The following is a 21,982-nucleotide window of genomic DNA, read 5'->3' on the forward strand; positions in this document are numbered from 1 at the left end:
GTAAAATACTATTACTCCCCCTCTTGTATATCAAAGTGAATCCCTTGTTTTAAATTTTTTCATAAAAAAATCTTTTGGTCCTCTTTTGTATATTGAATCTTATTTCTAGTCTTAAGATAGCTGTAAACTTTCTTTTCCTTTGTAAAAAAATATTTCAACATTGTAACCTCCTAGTTTTAAGATATCCAAAATGTAAAAACAAAAGCATTTGGCACCGCCAAGCTAACGCATTTGTGCCTATCAAATAAACGAAATGAATAAAAAATAAAAAAAAAATAATTGGAATCGGTCGTAGAGCAGTGGAAGAGCCCATGTGCCGACAGCGAGGATAGGCTTAGTCATCAACTCAGCCAAGACAAAGTACATGGTCGCAGGTAAAGAGAGGGGCAAGTCTAGTGGTGTTGGTTCCGAGGTAGTCCTCCATGATGACGTACTTCAAACGTTTATCTTGGTTATGTTTCCCGTGAGGTAAAAAGGCGTATTGCAGCTGCCAACAGGGCCTTTTACGGTCTACGTAACCAGCTTAGGTCCCGCAACCTGCAAACGCCAATATAACACACTGATCCTCCCTGTCGCTCTTTATGACCACGAAGCGTGGACGTTGAGGGAGGCGGATAGGAGATCATTCACAGCCTTCGAGCGTAAAGTGCTGCGGACTATACTCGGCGGGATATGCGAAAATGGAGTGTGGTATGAATCATGAGTTGTACCAAGTACAGAAATCTACGGATATTGTTAAACAGATAAAATACGGCAAACTGCAATGACCAGCCTGTGGTACGAATGTCGGGAGAAAGAATTGCAAAAACAATATTCAGCAGCGAACCAGTAAGAGGACACCGACTTCGTGGGAGGCTACGAGCACGGTGGCTATACGCATTGAAAGAGGACCTGAGATCCCTGAACGTGCGGGGGAACTGGAAGGAAACCATCCAAGACCGACAAAGATGAAGCTCTACGATACGCCCGGCATTTGTGCTAATTTCTCCACGAGACCGAATAACATTTTGGAGCGCAACCAATACCAGCTGCCTCTACCTGAAGACATCTTTGGGAAGATGGCAGACTACAAGCCACACCGACCTGGCAGATGATTACTTTAAGGTTGACTTTGTTCCACGGGACCAGCGTCTGCTTACCATCAACAGCCACGAGGTGTTAGTCCGATACTCGTCTAACTCGGGTATCAAATCAGCTTCGGAGGCATTCTAACAGTTGGTAGACTCAATTGTTGGCGATTTTAGTGCCACCTCTGGCTGCCTGCATGACGGTCCAATCTGTGGTGTTACACAGGAAGAGCACGACCACAAACTGCATCAAATTCTACGTCGACTCGGGAGTGTAGTCTCACTGAGGATTGAAAAATGCAGCTGCCATATGTCTCAAATTAAGTACCTCCGGCAGATTCTTGATGGAAATGGGATCAAAGCTGATCCGGAAAAAGAGTAGTGACAAGGTACAAGGTATATTCCAGAAATGTCCCGGATGGACGAGCTGCATGTCAGCATATCAGCGCTCATTCGACCGATTTCGTGAAATTCTTCAGTCTTCACTCGAACTCACGCACTGTAATCCCAAGTTGGCTATTATCGCATCTAGGGATACTTCGAAGCACGGAATTGGTGCACGCATCACCCATAAACCGCCGGCTGGAACTATCAAGGCGATCTTGTATACTTCACGTATCCTCACTCCAGCTGAAACTAATTGCAGCCAGATTGAATATGAGGAACTAGCGCTCATCTTCGCCGTAACACGCTTTCATCGTATGATCTTTGGTTGGAAGTTTACGATCAAAACAGATCATAAACCGCTGCCAATTTTCGGCAGTTAAAAAGATGATACGTTGTTGCTATAAAACTTCTCCATTCAGTACATCCAGAGGGAAAGTTTTGGATACGCAGACGTTCTTTCGCGGCTAATCAACACGCCCCTTTGAGCCTAACGAAGAGTATCTCATTGCAGCGATTGAGTGGGATGAATCTATGCAGAATATAATCAGGTAGTTCATGTAAATTTTGCCGGTAACGTTTAAAATGGTCCAGAGTGGAACGCAAACAAATCGAGTTCTCAAGCAGGTCGTTCAGTATGTGCAGTCCAGGTGGCCTACCAACAGGTACCATCGACTCGCTGCTGCAGCAGTTTCATCAGCGCAGCGACAGCCTTTCAGTATTTTCAAACTGTCTCATGTATGAAGAACGAACGGTAGCTTCAGTCAAGTTTCGGGAACGTGTCCTCCTGTTACACAAGAGATATCCAGGTGTGGAACGAATGCGGTCGATAGTACGTAACTATGTGTACTGGTCATATATAGATGAACAAATCGCCCAGTATGTTCGTTCGTGTGGGCGTGTACGCCACGGTAGTGAAGACCAACTGTAAGATCAGCTTGGCGAGTTGGCCGATTCCACAGCAACCGTGGCAGTGGGTGCATGCTGATTTCTCGGGGCCAATGGACGGATGGTTCTACTTGTGACGGCGCCGGTGGTTGAGTGGTAAGCGTGACCACCACTCATCCCAATTGGTATGGGTTCAACCCCAGCCGAGGTCGTTGAAATTTTTCTGAGATGAAAACAAAAATCTGTGCTCACGTCTTCCTTCATAAAGGAAGTAAACCCGTTGGTCTTCGGTCCATGAGTTGATGGGTCGATATCTAGTCCAGATAGTGGAGCCACTTCTCTGGTGTCGGTCTTTAGATTCGTAACGGATATAGATTTATAGAAAATAATTAGAACATGAAGAATCGCACCGCTGTACTTACTAACAAATATCCTCCTCCCGTGATGTGGAGCGCGCAGTACTGTATACGGCCTCTAGCAAAAGCAAGTATCGGACTAACATTCCTTCCCTTTTCTACAGCGATCTACGTTCGGGCCTGGCCAACGCCGGTATTGAAATATGTTTCACTACTCCCCAGCATGATTATGTACTGATTCCCCTGTGCAACTAAAGCTAGTCTAGATCGATAACGGAGTAGCAGCCAGGGGTGGTCGCATAAGCTCAAGCCAGCGGACGGATGCTTCTACTTGTGATTGATGCGTACATCAGATGGCCAGTTATACCCACCAAGCGGATAAGAACCGTAGCACACTTGCCATGTTCAGGGAGAACTTTTTGAGGCGCGGTATGCCAGAATCATTTATCATGCACAATGTTACGTTGTTCACGTTGTTCAGTGATGATTTTGAAGGCTAAATATTGCCACAACAAAGACATTCTCCATGGAAAAACACCACCCTACCACCCGCAGCCAACGCGCTTGCCGAACGTTTCCTAGACACATTCAAGCGGACACCCAGAAAATATCAGAAGCGGGAGAGACTCTCCGCAAAGCTATAGACACGTTTCTTTTGTGCCATCGTTTGAGTCCGTATTGAAATGCACCAAAAGCAAAAAAACTCCAGCAGAATTGCTTCAAACGTCTCTGGATCTGTCAAAGTTCAAAACGTCGTTTTACAAGCCAGCAAACTCCAAACAGAAAGGCCAGTTTAACCGATAACATGGCAGCAAGACTGGAAGCTACAGTGCCAAAGATCTGGTCTGCGTCAAAATTGGGTACCTACTCAGGTGCTGGAATGGGTCAACCACGTGGTGTAGGGCTTCTAGCAGTAACAGCATAGCTAGCCGCCCAAGAATCGGATCGAGAAACACAACAATTACACTCTGGCAGTTTGCCTTTCCGCGATCTCGCACTTGGAGTAGTTTAGAACGTCCACTTGTAATCCCTTTACGAGCTACTCCTCAGCAAAAACCAATTCTGCATCGCCACTCTTCGCAGACTAGAAGAGCACTCGCGAGGTATGACCCATGTCATCTACAGCTCACTGTTTCGACGTCTATCAAAACCTGTTGACATTGACCACGCGGGGAACAAGCTGGAAATGTCATTGCCCGGGACTTATATCGTAGTATCGCTACCAATCACGTTTTGTAAACTATTTTAGAGAGACATCCAACTCGTTTGTGATGGTAGATGGATTGAAGTAGGGCGATGCACTCTATCCTATTACTAATCATGGCTCTCGACGGTGCGATACGAAGGAATGGAACCATCAACATAAGATCTTACATGCTTCTTCGCTTCTCGAAAGGCATTGACATCACTGACGCTGATCGCATAGCAGTGGAAGAGCCTCCTGCACCGATACACCTGGAGATGACCGCAACAAACAGAGACGCAAACTGATCATGTTCTGATTGATGGACGGCACTTCTCGGACATTATCGACGTAAGGACCTATCGGGGAGCTAACATCGACTCGGACCACTATCTGGTGATGGTTAAACTGCGTCCAAGACTATCCGTAGTCAACAGTGTAAGATACCGGCGCCCGCCGCGGTATAACCTGGACTGACTGAGGGAAACCAACGTCGCGACAATGTACGCGAAGCATCTTGAAGCAGCGCTGCCATCAGAAGAGGAGCTCATCGATTAAAGCAGCCATAAGCAGCACTGCGGAGAGCGTCCTGGGATACGTACAGAGGAGTCGACGGAACGATTGGTTCGATGGCGAGTGCCAAGAGATATTGGACGAGAAGAATGCAACACGCGCAGCGATGGCGCTTCAAGCTACTCGTCAGAACGTGGAGTCATATCGACGGAAGCGAAAACAGCAGACTCGTCTTTTTCAGGACAAAAAGCGCCGCCTGGAAGAGTCTGAGAGAAAGAGGAGATGGAGCTGCTGTATCGCTCTCAGGAAACGCGGGCGTTCTTCAAGAAGCTGAATGACTCTCGCAACGGTTTTGTGCCGCGGGCCGAAATGCGTAGAGACAAGGAAGGTGGCATCTTGACGGACGAACGTGATGTGGTCATAAGGTGGAGGCAGTACTACAATGAACATCTGAATGGTGCGCAGGCCGACAATCGTGCGTTCAAGGAGGACGATTATGTCAGTGTTGCAGCTGACGGGGATGTACCGACGCCCACTATGAATGAGGTTAACGAGGCCATTCAACAGTTCAAGAACATCAAGGCAGCTGGTAAGGATGGTCTAGGAGCGGAACTCTTCAAGGTGGGTCCGAAGAAACTGACGGAATGCATGCACCGAATAATCGGAAGAATCTGGGACAGGGAATCGCTACCGAAGGAGTGGAAGGAAGAGGTCATCGCCACGATATACAAGAAAGGCGACAGATTGGACTGTGGAAACCTTGCCTTGACAAATGCCGCTTACAAAGTGCTATCCCAGATTCTGTTCCGGCGCCTATCACCGCTGGTAAATGGATTTGTCGGGAGTTATCAGGCCGGTTTCATCAACGGCACATCAACAAACGACCAAATCTTTACTATACGGCAAATCCTCCAAAAATGCCGTAAATACCAGGTCCCGACACACCACCTGTTCATCGACTTTAAAGCCGCATATGACACGGTGGACCGTGTGGAGCTATGGAAAATGATGGACAGGAACGGCTTCCCTGGAAAGCTGACAAGACTGATTAAGGCTACGATGGATGGTGTAAGGTGTTGTGTCAAAGTTTCGGGCGGCCTCTCGGGCCCGTTTGAAACACGCAGGGGACTAAGACAAGGCGATCTATCTAGGCTCATTGGTGACTGCGGACAATAATACCAGCCGGGAGATCGGAAGGCGTATTATCTCTGGAAGTCATGCTTACTATGGGCTCCACAAAGCATTGAGATTCAGGAAGCTTCACCACCGCACGAAATGCGCCATATACAACACACTGAACAGACAGGTGGTTCTCTACGGGCACGAAACGTGGACAATGCTCGAGGAGGATCTGCAAGCACTCACAGTCTTCGAAAGAAGGGTGCTGAGAACGATCTTCGGTGGTGTGCAGGAGGATGGCGTGTGGAGGAGAAGGATGAACCACGAACTTGTGCGACTCTATGGTGAGCCAAGTATCCGGAAATTAGCTCAAGCTGGAAGGATACAGTGGGCGGGGCATGTTGTGAGGATGCCGGACAACAACCCCACCAAGTTGGTTTTCACCTTCAACCCGGCAGGTACAAGACGGAGAGGAGCGCAGCGTTCCCGGTGGTTAGACCAAGTGGAGCAGAACCTGGCGAATATCGGGCTCCTGAGAGGTTGGAGACAGGCAACAACTGACTGAGTGACGTGGTGGAATATTGTGGCACAGATTAAATCATGATAATATGATGTATAATCAGGAAATATAATATATATTTCAACCTCTGGTGACAAGTGATAAAGACTTTAGCCGCGAGGTAAAAAGCCAGCGAGTCACAGTTGCCAATAGGCCGTTCTATGGTTTACGCAGCCTCGGAGCGTACAGACGCAACACAAAGTTACCCTATACATATCGCTGATACTCCTTATTGCTCTGCAGAATGTGTTCGAGAGAAGAATGCGACGTGCACTACGCCACAATGGAAAATGCAGAAAGGCGTAGACGCATAATCCACAAGCTGTGCTAAATATACAAAGATGCTGACATCTGAACTGCCCATAACAGCATAAGAGTCCCATGTTGAAAAACAGAAAGCCGAGAAAAACGCTGTTCAAGATTGTCCCATCCATTGAGCCAAATGGATGGGACAACCATGTTTTGGTATTTTTTTTATATTTTCTGAACAAACCCGTTAATCTTATTTGTGCAGTGTGATTCAGTGGTGATACAGAATACAATCCAACGGATAACTCATTTTCGACAAAAATCCACATGGGACTCTTATGCGTTTATGGGCAGTGAATGCTTATAAAGCACGGCCGACTACAATGAGCTGTACATGTAACGTGAGTGATGGAAGAGAAACCAAGCATCGCAGATAGTCTGTAAGAATTCAGAGCAAACGCCAAACTTGCTGGCTATATGCAATCTTGTAATATGCGCGTGTGACGGGCGATGAATGAGAGTCCTTGTTTGAGTAACCAGGAGCTCTAAAATACAGCCGCTGGGATACTAAATTATCAAATTTAAATTTATTAAGAAATTATTAAAGCAACTGATTCTTTGATGCAACATTTTGTTATAAAATATAAAGGCACACGGTTATAAAATAGAATTTATACACGCGAAGTTACATACACGTTAGCACACGCGACATACAAACGCACACGCGATCGAACACGTTGACGTGCAAATGCTCGTGCCCTTCGCGATGATATACGCTATCGCGAGTCCCTACGCCCGCGCATACCTGAACCGTACAATGAATATCACATTCGAAATCACGGCCCGCTACAATTGGTCTAAAGCAGTGTTTTAGTGGGCACCATTCGCCTGTCTCGTCTGCCAATTGTAGCATGTAATTCTGACGGGGAGCCCTTCCGAGAACCTAGCTCTGCAGCTCCAGAAGGACAACTCTAAAAAAAGGAATACTGCGCATATGAATTCTTTGAAATCTGTAACCTTGATATTCTAAAGTGACTTGGTGACTTAATTTATTGGCTCCCAAACTATTGATTTTAGAGTACTGGCATATCGATAATTTAAATTGCTAATTTCATTCTCAGAAGTTGTAGATTTCAAAAATCCAGGTGATTTTAGTTTTCTGACGAAGAAAAACTTCATTTTTCATTTTATGACTCTGGCAAGTCTTTGGCCCGGAGATTTTCATGACCTGGTAGTAGACTTCAAGCAATATATGAGTATTCGCTGCCCCTCATTCATTCCTTCTGAAACTAGTCAGGGTATCAATTCAGCGCTGCTTGATTGGAATATTACCAAAATAAACTTAAATTTGCAAAGAATAATGCGCACCGCTATTCAGAGCCGTTGACATTACGCTGTAAATATTTCGCATTTGTAACGATTTTGTTGGTTTAGTTTGGTATAGAATTTCACTTCCCCGGATAATCGCAAAGAATACAAAAGCACCAGCCACTTTCGCTGTGGAGGATAGGCCGAACGAGCATTGCCCTCCAACACAGCAGGAAGAGCAGAGAAGCAGGATATCAGCACTGCCTGGGAATCACACTGCGGTGTCTTCCAGGATTCTTTGTAGGGAGCGAAGCATGCAGTTTTTAGCGACAGTCGCTAGGGAGATCCCAGCAAAGGAGCAAAGCTCACCTCCGTAGTCAATATCTAAGGACCGCTGAGGGAGCAGCAAACGATAACACGAGAAGAAATCGTTAGATGTTGACCCGACCGGTTGAATTAGACCAACCGCCTTCCTATCAAGCAGCAGCTGGATCGAAAGATCACTACGCTGCAATCCAATCACTCAAAAGATAATCAAAATCGGTATTCGCAACATGAAACATCCTGGGATGCTATTATCATATTTATAACTACTTTCTCGTAATTGCACTTACAATAGGCAATAGGAATTAATAGTATATAAGAAATCAGTATAACACTGTTAGGTGGATTAAGACCTTTTCTTGTAAAATACATATCTTCTGTCTGTCTGAAATTGATCTGTTAGACTTCTCGGTGTTGGGATTCTCTAGCATCACGTAAGTTGATATAGCAGTAGTTTTAATAGTTGCTTTTTCTCTTCATTCATTCGAACATTCCAACTCTAGATGATGAAAACGATGACGACGTAGTGATCGACTATCTGAGCTCCAGCAATCCTCTACTACCGCAACCGGTGACGCCGAGTCTCCTGAAATGTAATGATTTCACGACGGCGAAGGACGTATCGCCGCTAGCATCCGTAGGCGCCAACCAGCAGCAGCAGCAGCACAGTCTGAACAACGTTCACAACTACAACAACAGCAGCAGCAACATCATAGACAAGTGCAATAATAAAAGCAAGCTGAGCGATATCGTCATCGACACGGCGGCCATCAACAGTGACTGTGGCCAGCAGCAGCAACTGCAGCAGCCGACCGGGGCCAACAGCAGTACCGGCCACCATCCCACCAACATGGTGCCTATCATCAGTGTTACTCCGCACAGTCCCGGTGCCAAGTATAACTTTCTCGGTATGGTTCACAAAAGCGTTTTTACGTGATCTATAACTGCTAATCGTTCTGTTGCCATTTCTACAGAGGACACACTAAATCATCTGCAAAGCATCCGGGAAAGTGTGGTTCAGATGAAAAACTCCACCATTCAGAATACCAATTTTGGTGGCGTTGGATCTATTGGAGCATCGGTAGGCAAATGGTAAAAGTATTGATAGTTGACGCAAATAACAACTACCATTATCATTCCAGCAACTGTCCTCTTCCAAGTTATTCTCGTCATGCCCCTCCCTACCGGATCTAACGATCGCAAACGCGGGCAGCATATGGCTCCAACAGCAGCACATGTACAGCTTGAATAACGACCGGCGAAAGTCCTGGACGGCGATCGAGGATTTGACCGAGTGTGCCAAGTCGTCTCACAAGAGGTTTGTTTGTTTCCTTCATCATTTAAATACCCTCAAACTCTTAATCACGTGTAACTATCAACCCTAGCGTCAGCCTGTCCAGCTTGGATAGCGAAGAGCAGGACTCGTTGCGAGCAGCCGAGAGACTGCACAATCGAACTAGTCGCAACAGCACCGGTGGAATATCAACGCACTCGCTCAATGAGGCAGAACTGGCGGTAAGTGTACGGGACATTTTTGGAATCAAGTACACTCGGTTGGTTACCAATATCATTTAATTTATAGCGCGATTTTGAGAAAATTGTCAAGCGGAATTTAGCCCCGGCAGTGTGTCGGATCCCGTTGCAGAAAAGCATCTCGACACCATCGATAGCTCCAGTTCGTAATCAGAGCACCAAGGAGGACACCGCAACTCCGTAAGTATTTGTTTGTTTATTGAAGTAGAGGAAATTATGTATAGAAGTTAATTTCGATAATAAGGTGATAGATTCTTTAGTTTAGAGGTTAGAGATGAGATGTTTTCGTAGTGATCCCGTTTCGAGTTGATAAGTGTTTTCGGGCTCAGAATGTGGGTGCTTCTAAATCAGTTGTTCACTGGAATATAGTATCGGTTAACGAAGATGAATCAGATTAATTAGCAGTCTCAAAATATGTTGAAAATTAGGTTCAGTTAGTGAGTTAAATCCTGGAATCTTATCTGACTAAATCGAAACCTGGTATCTTTTTGACATATTCTTTTTTACTTTTTAACGACATTCAGTTAGCTAGGGATTACTGAGTAGGGAAGTTATGAAAATTTAGAGCCATTGGACTCAATCGAGAGCAAGGATGTGAAATATACAGATCAGAAAACTGGAAGATGCGGGATCATTCGAAACAGGCTTAAAATCATACGGGCTAATCTTTTGTCTTCTGTTGGCAGGAGTCGAGCTTAGGCAGCATACCTACGAATCATTCAAGTCTACCAACATGTCTCCTGGTAACGACAGACTTGTCTCCCTTTATCGTGAGAACCGACAAACAAAAAGCCACGTTAGATCACCACTGAAAACCTGTCGACGATTGGCATCAATGAAATGCTGCTGTTCATCTCTGTTTGCCCTTCGAATGCAGATGGCCAAATGACCCTGCCACTTCCAGTTTTCCAATCTGTATGTTTCACATCCTTGCTCTCGCTTGAGTACTATGGCCCAAAACTGCTATAATTTTCCCTACTCAGTAATCTCTAGATAATTGAATGTCGTTAAAATGTATCAAAACCTGGTAATTCGTCTTGCACAATTCCTGTTTTCGTTCAGAAGTGGTATGGTTAACTCTTCGTCGCTGTTGTGCTATCTTATGACAAGCGCCATTTAGCACATTTCGAGAAAAACGATTTTTCAAGTTTGAGATTGAATATCTTGAAACTTATAAATGGTATAAACAATCCTAAGAAGACAATTGATGCTTCTATTTATTCTGCATTAATCTCTCAAATATTACGAAGATCGGTTGATTATGTTGCGAGTTTTTACTATGAATGTAAACAAAAGTCGCACTCACACGTGTCATAGGCGTGTATTGATGACAAAATTTGTATGACGTGTCATAATCGTGCATGGAAAATTTTCCATAGAAAAAAATCATCAATTTTTAACTTTTATTCATATCTTTGCGTTCATATGGTCTATAAACAATTGGTGAAATGCATTTTGAAGAAAATGAGTCAGGGAATCTAGAAAAAATTGTTATTTTTGGTTACAGTGTTGCCAAATATCCTTTATTTCCAGTTTAAAACTAAAACTGTGTTTTCTAACAACTCGTGTAATATTCTTTTGAAAATGTGTATGCCATTGTGTTCCTCAGACATTTTCACACATAAAAACATCTAAAACTTCAATATAACTTGAGCAAATCCCTAGATACAGTGATTTGAAGCAAAAAACTCACAATTTCTCATCATGTTTCTCGCTATATCTAAGTAACCAAGTAGAATTTCAATGTTCTGAAAACGCCACTTTGTAGAGATTTTTCAAACAAGTTATGTGGCATATCTAACTCAGTTTACCCCAAAATGGCGTTTGTCATAAGATAGCACAACAGCGACGTCTTGTGCTGTTTCCTTTACTGGATACACAGCTTTGATACTACCTTGCTCACCAATGCCTTTTCAATTAGGTGCTTGAAGTGGTAGTAATAATATTTTAGTTCTTATGATTGGGAAACTCTCAATCAGTATAATACTAGAGACGTTTGAGAAATTATGTATTGTATACCAGTACGCATTCTCGAAGGTCCAATTCTGTATGAGGGTCTATCAGTTCTAGGTGTCGTCTTCGCCGTCATTTTGTTAGTTACGATTGTTGGTTGGTTGTTTATAAACAGTTTTCACCTAATTGGCCTTTCGCCCGAAAAAATAGTAAATTGTAGTACAATTTGATATTACATAGCTTTGCAGCGTTGGTGATATTTGAAAGGTTGAGTAATAGGTTATTGTGTTGTTGGTCGCTGAAGTGCTTTGGATTTTAGAGTACATCGGAGAGGGTGGACCAAAGAGTCCGTAAAAGTTTTTATCGTTTCTCAAGCAGCTCAGCGTCTCTCAAGAATGAGATAATTGTATCCTCACTAGTCGGATCGTTAGCCAGAATGTTTCGGATCGAAGACGATACTTGGTATAGGTTTTGAAGGTGTTAAAACTCTTGACAACTGACCAGGAAATGTTCCACGGTTATCCTGGTTTGGCAGTCAGTTTGAGTTAGTGGGTTATGGTTTAGGCCTCTTTTCCCGCAAGCTCCCAATGAGTCCGTTTCATCATTCCCACTGATTCCGCAGTGACCAGGAACCCGGCATATCGTACTCAACGGATTCTCTATAGCCGGTATGTAAGGGTGTCGTGACGTTCCTGTTTCCAGGGCGGTTATGACCGACAGAGGGTCAGACAGGATGACGGTAGGTATTCCCTGTGGGCTCCTTTCAATCGCGAGACTGATGGTAGCAGCTTCTGCCGAGAAAATGAAGCAGCTTTTGGGGAGGCGGTAGGCCAGACCAGCTCCTATTCCGCAGCACCCCACTTCGCGTCTTTCTTGCTCCTTGGAAGTATTAGTGTAGATCCGGCCGTGGTTCAGGAATCGTTGATTCATCATCTCGAAGAATTTTGCCTGGGCAACCACGGAAGGAGGCCAACTCGTAGCGACCTGGATAGGTTGGTGTTGGTGTTCAGGTTTCTCATGTAGCTTGGTCGGTCTCGGGTCCTGTGGAGGCGAGCTATTCCTGGGAGGTCTGTACATGTGTATTTAGGAATATATTTTGAGCCGTTTGGAGGAGGGCACAAGTGCTACCAGAAGTCTTTTCGAATCCCAGGCTGTGTCTCAGTACGATGTTAGCAGTCGCTCACTGAAAGAGGATTCCTGATTCGACACAGGCTGCTCCGGCGGGAGTGGTCGACAGTAGGTTAGCAGTTAACCGAGCAATGATCCTCATAAGTTCATCCAAATTGTGGCTGGTTGTTTCAATACCGTAGGAGAATTTAGTGCTGAGCGCACTACCGACGTTCAGGGTAGTTCTGCTGTCCCAGGTCGGATGTCGGGCACTGATGGCTCGAATAAGGCGCTTCCTGCTTTCGTAGTCTCGTCTAGACTGTCTGGGAGTGTGATACGAAGATGACACGGCAGTCTAGCATGATACCGAGCATTTTTGGTTCTCGGCGGAAAGGGATAGTAGCGTCTCTAAATCTGACCGATCTGTAAGTGTTTAGATGATGGGAATTGCAACAGTAAGATACTGAGCATTTGGCTGCGGCTATGTTGAACCCCACTGCTTCAGCCCATCTTCAGACGGCGTTCACTGCGGCTTTGAGTTTTATCCTCACTCGAGCGGTCGATCATCCCAACACGACGATGTCGTCGGCATAGACGATAATGTGAACTCCCCCGGCAAGAATGCAAAGAGAGAGTTCATGCTGTCAAGGAATAATGTGACGGCAAGGACTGATCTCTGTGGAGCACCATTTTCTTCCACATACGTCCCGGACTGCAAACTGCCGACTTCCACTCGGAAGACACGATTGTTGAGGTAGTCCTTGATGTATTCTCAAGGTTTCCGGTGATTCCCCAGTTGGCTAGTTGCCGGATAATCCCCTCGCGGTAGACTGTGTTGTAGTCCTTCGCGATATCCAATATAGCTATGTCGGCATGCATACCGTCCACCTGGGCCTGCCTGATGATTTCTCCGAGATGGGCTCCGGTCCCTCCCACTTGCCAAATGCGAACTGGCGCTGGTCAAGATGAGAGTTTTCTATTGAGAGAGTGTCTATTGACCATCCGCGCTTCCCTACGCAAGGTAGCAAGCTAATCGGCCGAAAGTCTTTCGCTGTATGGGGAGTGTCTCCCTTCTTTGGTATGGGGATTACTAGGGTCGTTTTCCAAGAGGATGAAACGGGTTGGCCATTCCAGATGCGGTTCAAACAGTTCAACAGAATTCGTCCAACCTGCTGTAGCATAGCTTAGCTGACGTCGTTCAGTCCAAACGATTTACCGTGGGCGGTAGCGAGTGCCGCCGTTAATTCTATCCCGGAGAATGCTCTATTGAAGGCTTGTCTGGAGCCTTATGGAAGTGCTAAGCAGGTTAGAGGAAGGACAGCGTCCGAGGATAGCGAGCTGAAGTGTTTACCGAGTTCTTCGGCGATTTTCGAGGTTCATCTGTTGTGGTTCGGTAAGGGAGAAGTCGACTTGCCTCCTTCTCCCACTGAGAGTGTTCACTCTTCTCTAAATCTCAGCGGTAGAAACATCAAGAGATATTCCTTGGAGAAACGCGTTCCAGCTCTTGATATTCAAAGTCTCAATGGCCTTTCTGGCCAGGATTCGTGATCTACGAAAGTCTGTAGCCGCTTGATCTTTCATGGGGTGGCTAGCGGTGGTCTTTTTGAAGTATCTGCGGGGCTTTGCGGTGGTCTTTTATGGCTTGACTGGCCTCCGGCTTCCGCCAGAGGGTTGTCCGCGGTGGGGTTTGCCGCTTGTGCGGGTAATGATACGGTCGGCGGCATGGACGATTTTAGCCATTAGTTGGTCGGGTGTATTATTCACGATTGGTGTGATGGAGTCTGAGAGTGCCTCCACGTAGGCGACCCAGACCTCTTGAGCATATAGCCAGCACCGGCGGCGAGTGGTTGGTCGCTATTTCCGGGGTCTGCGAGAACTGACCAACCAGAGACCCCTGGGAGATCCTAGGAGCAGAACGATATACTCAGAACTGAGGAGTATTGACCTCGGATATAGGTAATTCTTCTGTTGTAAAGTGCAATAACGTTACTTCGACAATTCGATTGCCTTGTTGGTCGCTTCCACCAGATCCCAAGACCGGACGATGGACGTTGAAGTCCCCAATCACCAAAAAGGGGGTATCTAGTTGCTTTAGCAGTTATGATTCGTGTCACGACTGTAAGCTCCGTATCGAGTTGTACCGGTGATGATGAGATGTCGGTCCGGATTACCTCCGCTTCTAGCCGGCCACGAGTACCGGTTGCCTAGCCACGGTCCGGGATTACTCCCGTCTAAAATGTGGGTTTCTTGGAGAGCCAAGCATATTGGTTGAAGTTGGGGGTTTGCAGATGTAGGTTCCCCAAGCCACCCCGGAGGTCGTTCAAGTTCCACTGTCAGGCGAGTGTGAGCTGGGAGGGGAAGTCGTTATCACTATCATATGCTGCAATCGTCGGAACTGAGTCTGCTCCGCGGTTGGTTGGATCCGGTAAAATGTGCGGTCGGACGCGCTTTCCTCGCGTCCTCTGATCCTTTGTGATATGTGACTCCGTTCTGTTGAGGTTGACTCAGTAAAGATAGGCATCCTCACCGAACCAGGTAGCTGGGCTGGCTAGGTTTTGGAGTGGGTGGTACATCTACACGATCCCCCTTTAGTGAGCGGGGCCGTGGACGGAGAATGATTGTATTCGGCGGATGTGGAGGATCGTTGCTATCTGGAAGGGCGTCAGGGGCGATAATCTTGTTGAGATCGGGTGAATTTAGAATGTGACAGCCTGGAAGTCCAGGAAGTCTCCTGCACCGGAGGGTCGTCGATTATGGTCGGTACTACCTCGGACAGGGTCGATGCAGGAAAGACGGCTTTCTCCCTGACTCCCTGTTAGGTTTGATGTTGCTTCGGTCGGTTTCCAATTGTGGAATCTCATTGGATGCCAAGAGCATCCGGCAATGGAGCTTACTGCCCGGTGGGCCGGAATTTCGGTGGTATTATTTGGTGGTTACTTTGTATTGGTGTTCGTCATTTGGCGTCGGTTTTTCTTCCTTAAGGGGGGGGAGGTCAGTCGAGCTGATATGCTGAGCTGCGTGGAAGCGGTCCAGAGGCGTACGGCTGTTAGTTGATGGGAAAATGTATGTTGCAACTTACATGGGGGCAGTCACCGGAAGATCGTCGACTGTGGCCGGTACTACCCCGGACAAGGCCGATGCAGGGGAGAAGGCGTTACCCCTATTTAAACAGCTAGCGGTTTCGGATGATTTGTTTGAGACTAAGTCCTCTGTCGGTCTGCTATCAGATCTGGTACTGTTTAGATGCCAGGGGTAACCAGCGTTGGTTCTTGGTGAACGATGGACTGAGATTTTGATGTGGTACTTCTCACTAGACGGTTGCTTTGTATTGGTGTTCGTCAGTGTGCGTCAGTTTGCCTTCGTTGTTTGTCCAGTGTAGGGGCTTGAGGTTGGGTGTGGTGAGTTGCCTGAAAACGTGTCAGAGACGTACGGTTGTTCGTTGGTTCGAGATGATGTGTTTCGACTTATCCGGGAGGGGATTGAGTCCGGAGGATCATCGACTATGATCGGTATTACCCCGAACAAGGCTTGTACAGGGGGTAGGACTTTATTCATGACTAAGCAGCTGGCTGCTTCGGATGGTTTGTTAGAGATTATATCTCCAAGTGGGCTACGATATTGCATGGGCTTGTTGGTATCGCTTATTCCAGTGAACAACTATTCTATGTGGAAGGAACCAATCGACCTTCAATAGAGCAGTCGCTTTTTAACAGATTTCAGTGATGTGAGCATAATGTAGGCAGTTAAAAATACTAGTTGTACATACATTCAATGAATAACATCGATGTGAACTTTATCTTTATCACAAAGTTTATGCTCATAAGTAGGAATGAAAAGCATGCTGATTTGCTGATTTCTTTTTAAATTGGTTGTCATTGTTTATCAAACTTGGTGTTGTTATGTACAGCTATACAATTTTATAATATTCAATCACAGTTCAATCGAATATCCATCGAAACCGTACATCTGGTTTGGTTAATTGTTGCTTATTTTTTCTGTTTTTTCTTTGCTTTTTTCAATTTCTTTTTCTCCTTCGAACCACACATACACAAACAAAATCCAAAACAATGAAAACACGAAAAATCAAAAAAAAAAACACTCGCTAGTACAAGGCATCTTTCCGACAGTGAAGATGAAACCCAAGACGATCGATCTCTGCTCTGTGTGAGAGACAAAACGTAAGTGTGTGTATTTGTGCCCACTTTCGCCCTCTCAGTTCTCTTTACCGAACTCTTCTCCTACACTCTGTGTGGTTTCAATGAATCATCGCTCCAAGGTTATCCTTTTTCTCGCGTTCGTCTAATATTCTGATCTGTACATCCTTCATACATACCTATATTCTTAGATTAGTGTTTTGCTTTGTTTTTGTTTGATATATGTTGTGTTAATTAGTTTGCTTCACATACATACTTAACACATCGGTTGTTTGTTCGTTCCACTCTTATTCGGAGACTTTCGCTGTCTTACATCCTCTTCTGGCTGTTTCGTTACAATTCTTTCACAAAGATTAGCTGTTATTTGTTGTGATTAATGAGAATTGGTAAACGTTTGTACCTTTTGAAGAATCTTGAATTAAGGTAATTGTATGTAATTATATTCTGGTTGCACTGGAAAATCAAAATAGTAAACCTGTGCCTTTCGATTTTTCTCCTATTTTCCGCTTGCGAAGCTAGTGTACATGATGGGCAAGTCGATTCTCTACAATGTACACTAAATACGCATTAGTTGCCCACGCTACCAATAGAAAAAAATCGAACGGCGGAAATTCAATATTTCGATTTTTAATTGCAATCGGTTATGTATCAAGGAACCATTCATAAATTACGTAACATAAAAATTTCTCTAAATGGACTCCTTCTATCTTATGTAAATTGTCACAAATTTCTATATCCTTCCTCCCTATTACGTAATAGATTTTTTTCCTCAGTAAAACATGTTACTTTACGATCTAGCCCCCATATGTCACAATTGCCGTACCCACTCCCTCTCCCCGTTCGTCATATATGAATGGTTCCTAACTAACAGAATACCGTGATGTATCAAATAATCCTAGACCTACAAAACTAAACGATATATTTAATCTACACTTAAAATTTTCTTTAATTTTCCTCATTATAAACTGTATTCGTCAGTTATATAGTTGGATTACGGTAATGGCACGAACGGACGCTTTGAACGTCTTCTTTCAAGTACTTAACCTTGAAAGCATCGTGGTCCCCTATATTATACAGAATTGAATGGTGTAGACTACAGAATCTTTACACACTGCAAAGCAGTTAAACTAGCAATCATGAAATTGTCTACATACATACTTGCAATACAGAAGATCGCATAAGTTTTGCGTGGACTTCCCCATATACATCCGAACCGGAGTACTACGAAAGACCGAAGCACAAAAGGCCGAATCACAAAAGGTCATTTTAGTAACCCATGGTATTATTGATGAGCTGGTGCATATCACAACTTGAATTTATTACTGAAAACTGCTTTAATTTCTTTTTGATTTAGTTAAACGAAATTAGATTAAATTCAAAAGAACAGCTCATGTTAAAAAGAAGGAAGGATACCCTAAAAGATAATACAATAATGAACATGGCAGAATTTCTAAAAATTGATTGACCACTTAGTCCAAGGGTCATCCGGCCGAATAGTCATTAAGACGAGACACACTAGGTCGAATGCACCAAACAGGATGAGAAATATAGTCTTTGGAACTGAAAACAAGTATTTTTACAAATGATCAGTTTTCAATGAAGAACAATTGACCTTTGAAAGTAATGTTTAGCATATTTACGTCATCTTTCTCGGTGTAAATATGCAGCGAATTTGAAGGTTCTCGGTCATTACGCCGACTGATATTAGGTAGAAGCAGTTAGTAGGCCGAAGGCCATTTGGCCGAACGAGTCATTAGGCCGAAGCGTCCAAAGAGAATGATAAATATGTAGAGCGACTGGAACTGAAAACGTTCAATGAAGGGCGATTTTTTACGGGTTTTTTTTTTCAGTAGAATAATGATTGGAATGTTTAAAGTAATCCGGGCAAACGAGTGGATCACAGGTACGAGAGGCCGCCGCTTCCGACGGCGGGTTGGCGGCCACCTCATTCGGCGGATCCTTAGCGGTTTTACGCCGCTTTGGATCCTTGATCTCGGTTATGCGGCTAGGTCGCGTCACATTGGCTTCACCGCATGCGCTATAGCAGTGTAACAATCGAAAAATGGTTGTAGCTAGCGATTATATTAAGCCAAACTGACTTTTTTATTTTAATTTTCTTTTTTACCTATTTTTTATAAGTGTGATTTTATTTCAAAATAAAACACTAACTAGCTAACGATGCTTTTAATCTAATGACATTCAGCCCATTGGCACATACGGTCTAATGACCCATTCGGCCTAATGACCCGTTCGGCATAGCGACCTGTTCGGCATAATGACCCATTCGGCAAGTGTTTTTTTTACAATGGAGAAGTCCTTTACGTCCTAGCCCAGTACACGTGCTATTGGTATGGTCCAATCTACCGCACGGGGTGCACTGGGGGCGTGTAGGGCTCGAATGGTGACGCTGCCATTAATACCGACTAAACTCCATTGGGCTCCGCCATCGTTCCTCCCAGGAACTACCTCTCGGTATTACTTGTGGGGGGATGGCTGTACTTAATGTACTCATTCACTCTCACGCGTTCATACGTCCTGTATGAGGCTTACTTGGGTGCTCTCTCTCTATCGCACCTTGATTCACTCCCAAACACTCCACATGAGGCTGATTTTTGTGCTCACCTTTTTCGTTAATTGCGAGGCTGACTTGTGTGCTCACCTTACTCATTCCTTGCTAGGCTTACTTTTGTGCTCGCCTCACCCATACCATGTGAGGCTGACTTGGGTGCTCACCCTATCACCTGATTCACTCTCAATCGTGCCACTCTATTGTACCTCTGTCACTCCCCCTGGCATCCCATGTGGGACATTTTTCTTAGGCCCTACTTCTGACATACCATGTGAGGCTGACTTTTGTGCTCACCCTTAACATGCCGTGTGAGACTGACTTGGATGCTCACCCTTTCACTCCTCTGCCACGCCATGAGGCATCGATAGCTAAGTCCCAACATACTACGCTACGACCCTCCCGTCTTGGCATGAGGCAGTCCACTTATACGCCTATACACTCACTCTTCTGTCTTGCTTCGGGGTGGCTGGGTTTACCCCTTACGCGGTTGCCAGTCGCTGCGCCAAACCTGCCTCGGCATGAACAGACCATTCACTCCCTTTTTTGCGCTTGGCCTTTTTCGCTCCAGCTAACCAATCACTAGTTAGCCGTGCCCGTCGTCTGTTGCTCGGTTCGCCAGATTACCTGTAGCCTACAGGCAATCTGGATGGTAGCAGCCGAGACTGCGTTCCACTTCTCCACCGATTGACACATCCGCTGAATAAGGGTATCAGGGGTTGTGTCCCAGCCACAGACGTCAAGCATTGCTCTTCTTTCGACGTCGAACCGATGGCATACGAACAGTATGTGTTCGGCAGTTTCGTCTACACCTGGGCAGTCCGGGCAGGCTGGGACCTCGGCGTGCCCGAACCTGTGGAGGTACTGTCGGAAACAGCCATGGCTTGACAGGAATTGTGTCAGGTGGAAGTGAACTTCCCCATGGGGTCTTCCCACCCAGCTCGATATGCTAGGTATCAGCCGGTGGGTCCACCTACCTTTTGAGGAGTTGTCCCACTCACGCTGCCATCTGGCGACCGAGGTCACCCTGGTGCGCTCGCGGGCTCCCCTATTTCCACGTAGCTCAAAGCATGTTGGACATCATTCTCGATAGAGCCGCAACAGCAGTCGACGCTCTCTTGCACGTATAGTCGACATGGCTGCCGAAGGTCAGCTTGTCGTCTATAATGACTCCAAGAGACTTCAGACTTCGCTGTGAAGTGATCGCGACTTCTCCCACATGGATAACTGCATGTTGTGCCGACTTGCGGTTGTTGACGATAACTACCTCCGTCTTATGATGAGCGAGCTCCAGGCCTCTCGCGCTCATCCATTCCTCCACCGTGCTAATCGCGTGTTCTGCGGTTAGTTCTACCTCAGGAATTGACTCCCCGTAGACCTCCAAGGTTACGTCGTCGGCAAAGCCGACGATCTTGACCCCAGGAGGGAACTTCAGTCTTAGAACCCCGTCATACATGAGGTTCCATAGCACCGGGCCTAGGATCGAGCCCTGCGGGACTCCGGCGGTAATCGGAACCCTTTTCTGACCGGCATCGGTCTCGTATAGCAGTACGCGGTTTTGGAAGTAACTTTCCAGGATCCGGTACAGACCCACCGGTAGGCTAAGTCGGTGTAACGAGAGCGCGATGGCATCCCAGCTTGCGCTGTTGAATGCGTTCTTCACGTCAAGTGTCACTAACGCACAGTATCGAATACCTCGCCTTTTTCGTTGGATCGCTATCTCGGCAGTATTTATCACTGAGTTGAGAGCGTCCACTGTGGACTTACCCTTCCGAAAGCCAAACTGGTTGCTTGACAGACCGTCCGTACCTTCCGCGTACGGGGTTAGCCTGTTGAGGATGATCCTCTCAAGCAGTTTGCCAGTCGTATCGATCAGACAGATTGGTCTGTACGCCGATGGGTCGCCTGGCGGCTTCCCGGGCTTCGGCAACAGCACCAATTTCTGCCTTTTCCATCTATCGGGGAAACGGCACTCGTCAAGGCATCTCTGCATAGCTAGCCTGAACATGTTCGGGTTCGCTATGATCGCTGCCTTGAGAGCGTTGTTTGGAACTCCATCCGGCCCTGGAGCTTTGTTCATTGCTAGGGATTTAGCCACTGCGAGTAGTTCTTCATTCGTCACTGGAGCCTTAACCCATTATTGCCCAACTTATTTTTCACGCGCATCACAACTTGTGTTTTCCGATCGAAGAAAAATGATGTGGTCATTCCAGAAAAATTATTTTTGCACTCAAGGTAGCTGATATAATAAGGAACAACCAGTGAAAATCTAAGATTGATCGGTTAATCGATTCCTGAGATATCGTGATCGCCGCGGATGAACTTTTCTACAAAATACAACTCCGAGATAATCGAGTTTTACTGTCGGTGCAGCAAGTCAACGGTCTAGCGTATCAAACACTACGCACCGCCTAAGAGTGGTCAATGGGTAGCGGTCTATGAATAGCTGTAACTCAAGTTGTAGTATTCCGATCTTAATGAAACTTTGAGAAAATTTTCCTCAGCGTATGTAGTTTCAGAATATTTAATTCACAAAAATTCGATTTTTTTCATCCTAACAAAAATGTGTAACCCCTCAAGAGAAAATTGATTAAAAATAAAACATAAACACCGGTTTAACCACTCAAACTGCTCTAAACATATTCTGCTGGAGAATATGAACAATATTGACTCGTTGATAATGCCTGTTCTGCGTTATTACTTGAGTAATAGGAGTTAT

At 45.5% G+C, this 21,982-nt stretch overlaps 1 protein-coding gene across 4 annotated transcripts in view; it reads left to right on the forward strand.

The window, feature by feature from the left end:
• LOC131693169 (rho guanine nucleotide exchange factor 18) overlaps nt 1-21,982 on the forward strand; it is a 68,362-nt gene that overhangs the window by 10,095 nt on the left and 36,285 nt on the right. For all 4 annotated transcript variants that reach the window (XM_058980781.1, XM_058980783.1, XM_058980782.1 and 1 more), the window contains exons 3-8: nt 8,454-8,858; nt 8,925-9,031; nt 9,093-9,268; nt 9,336-9,465; nt 9,533-9,663; nt 16,650-16,721. In XM_058980781.1, the coding sequence (XP_058836764.1) occupies nt 8,454-8,858; nt 8,925-9,031; nt 9,093-9,268; nt 9,336-9,465; nt 9,533-9,663; nt 16,650-16,721 (1,021 nt within the window). The remainder of the gene's footprint in view (nt 1-8,453; nt 8,859-8,924; nt 9,032-9,092; nt 9,269-9,335; nt 9,466-9,532; nt 9,664-16,649; nt 16,722-21,982) is intronic.

The sequence above is a fragment of the Topomyia yanbarensis genome, chromosome 3, assembly GCF_030247195.1.
Source record: "Topomyia yanbarensis strain Yona2022 chromosome 3, ASM3024719v1, whole genome shotgun sequence".
Classification (NCBI taxonomy): Eukaryota; Metazoa; Arthropoda; class Insecta; order Diptera; family Culicidae; genus Topomyia; species Topomyia yanbarensis.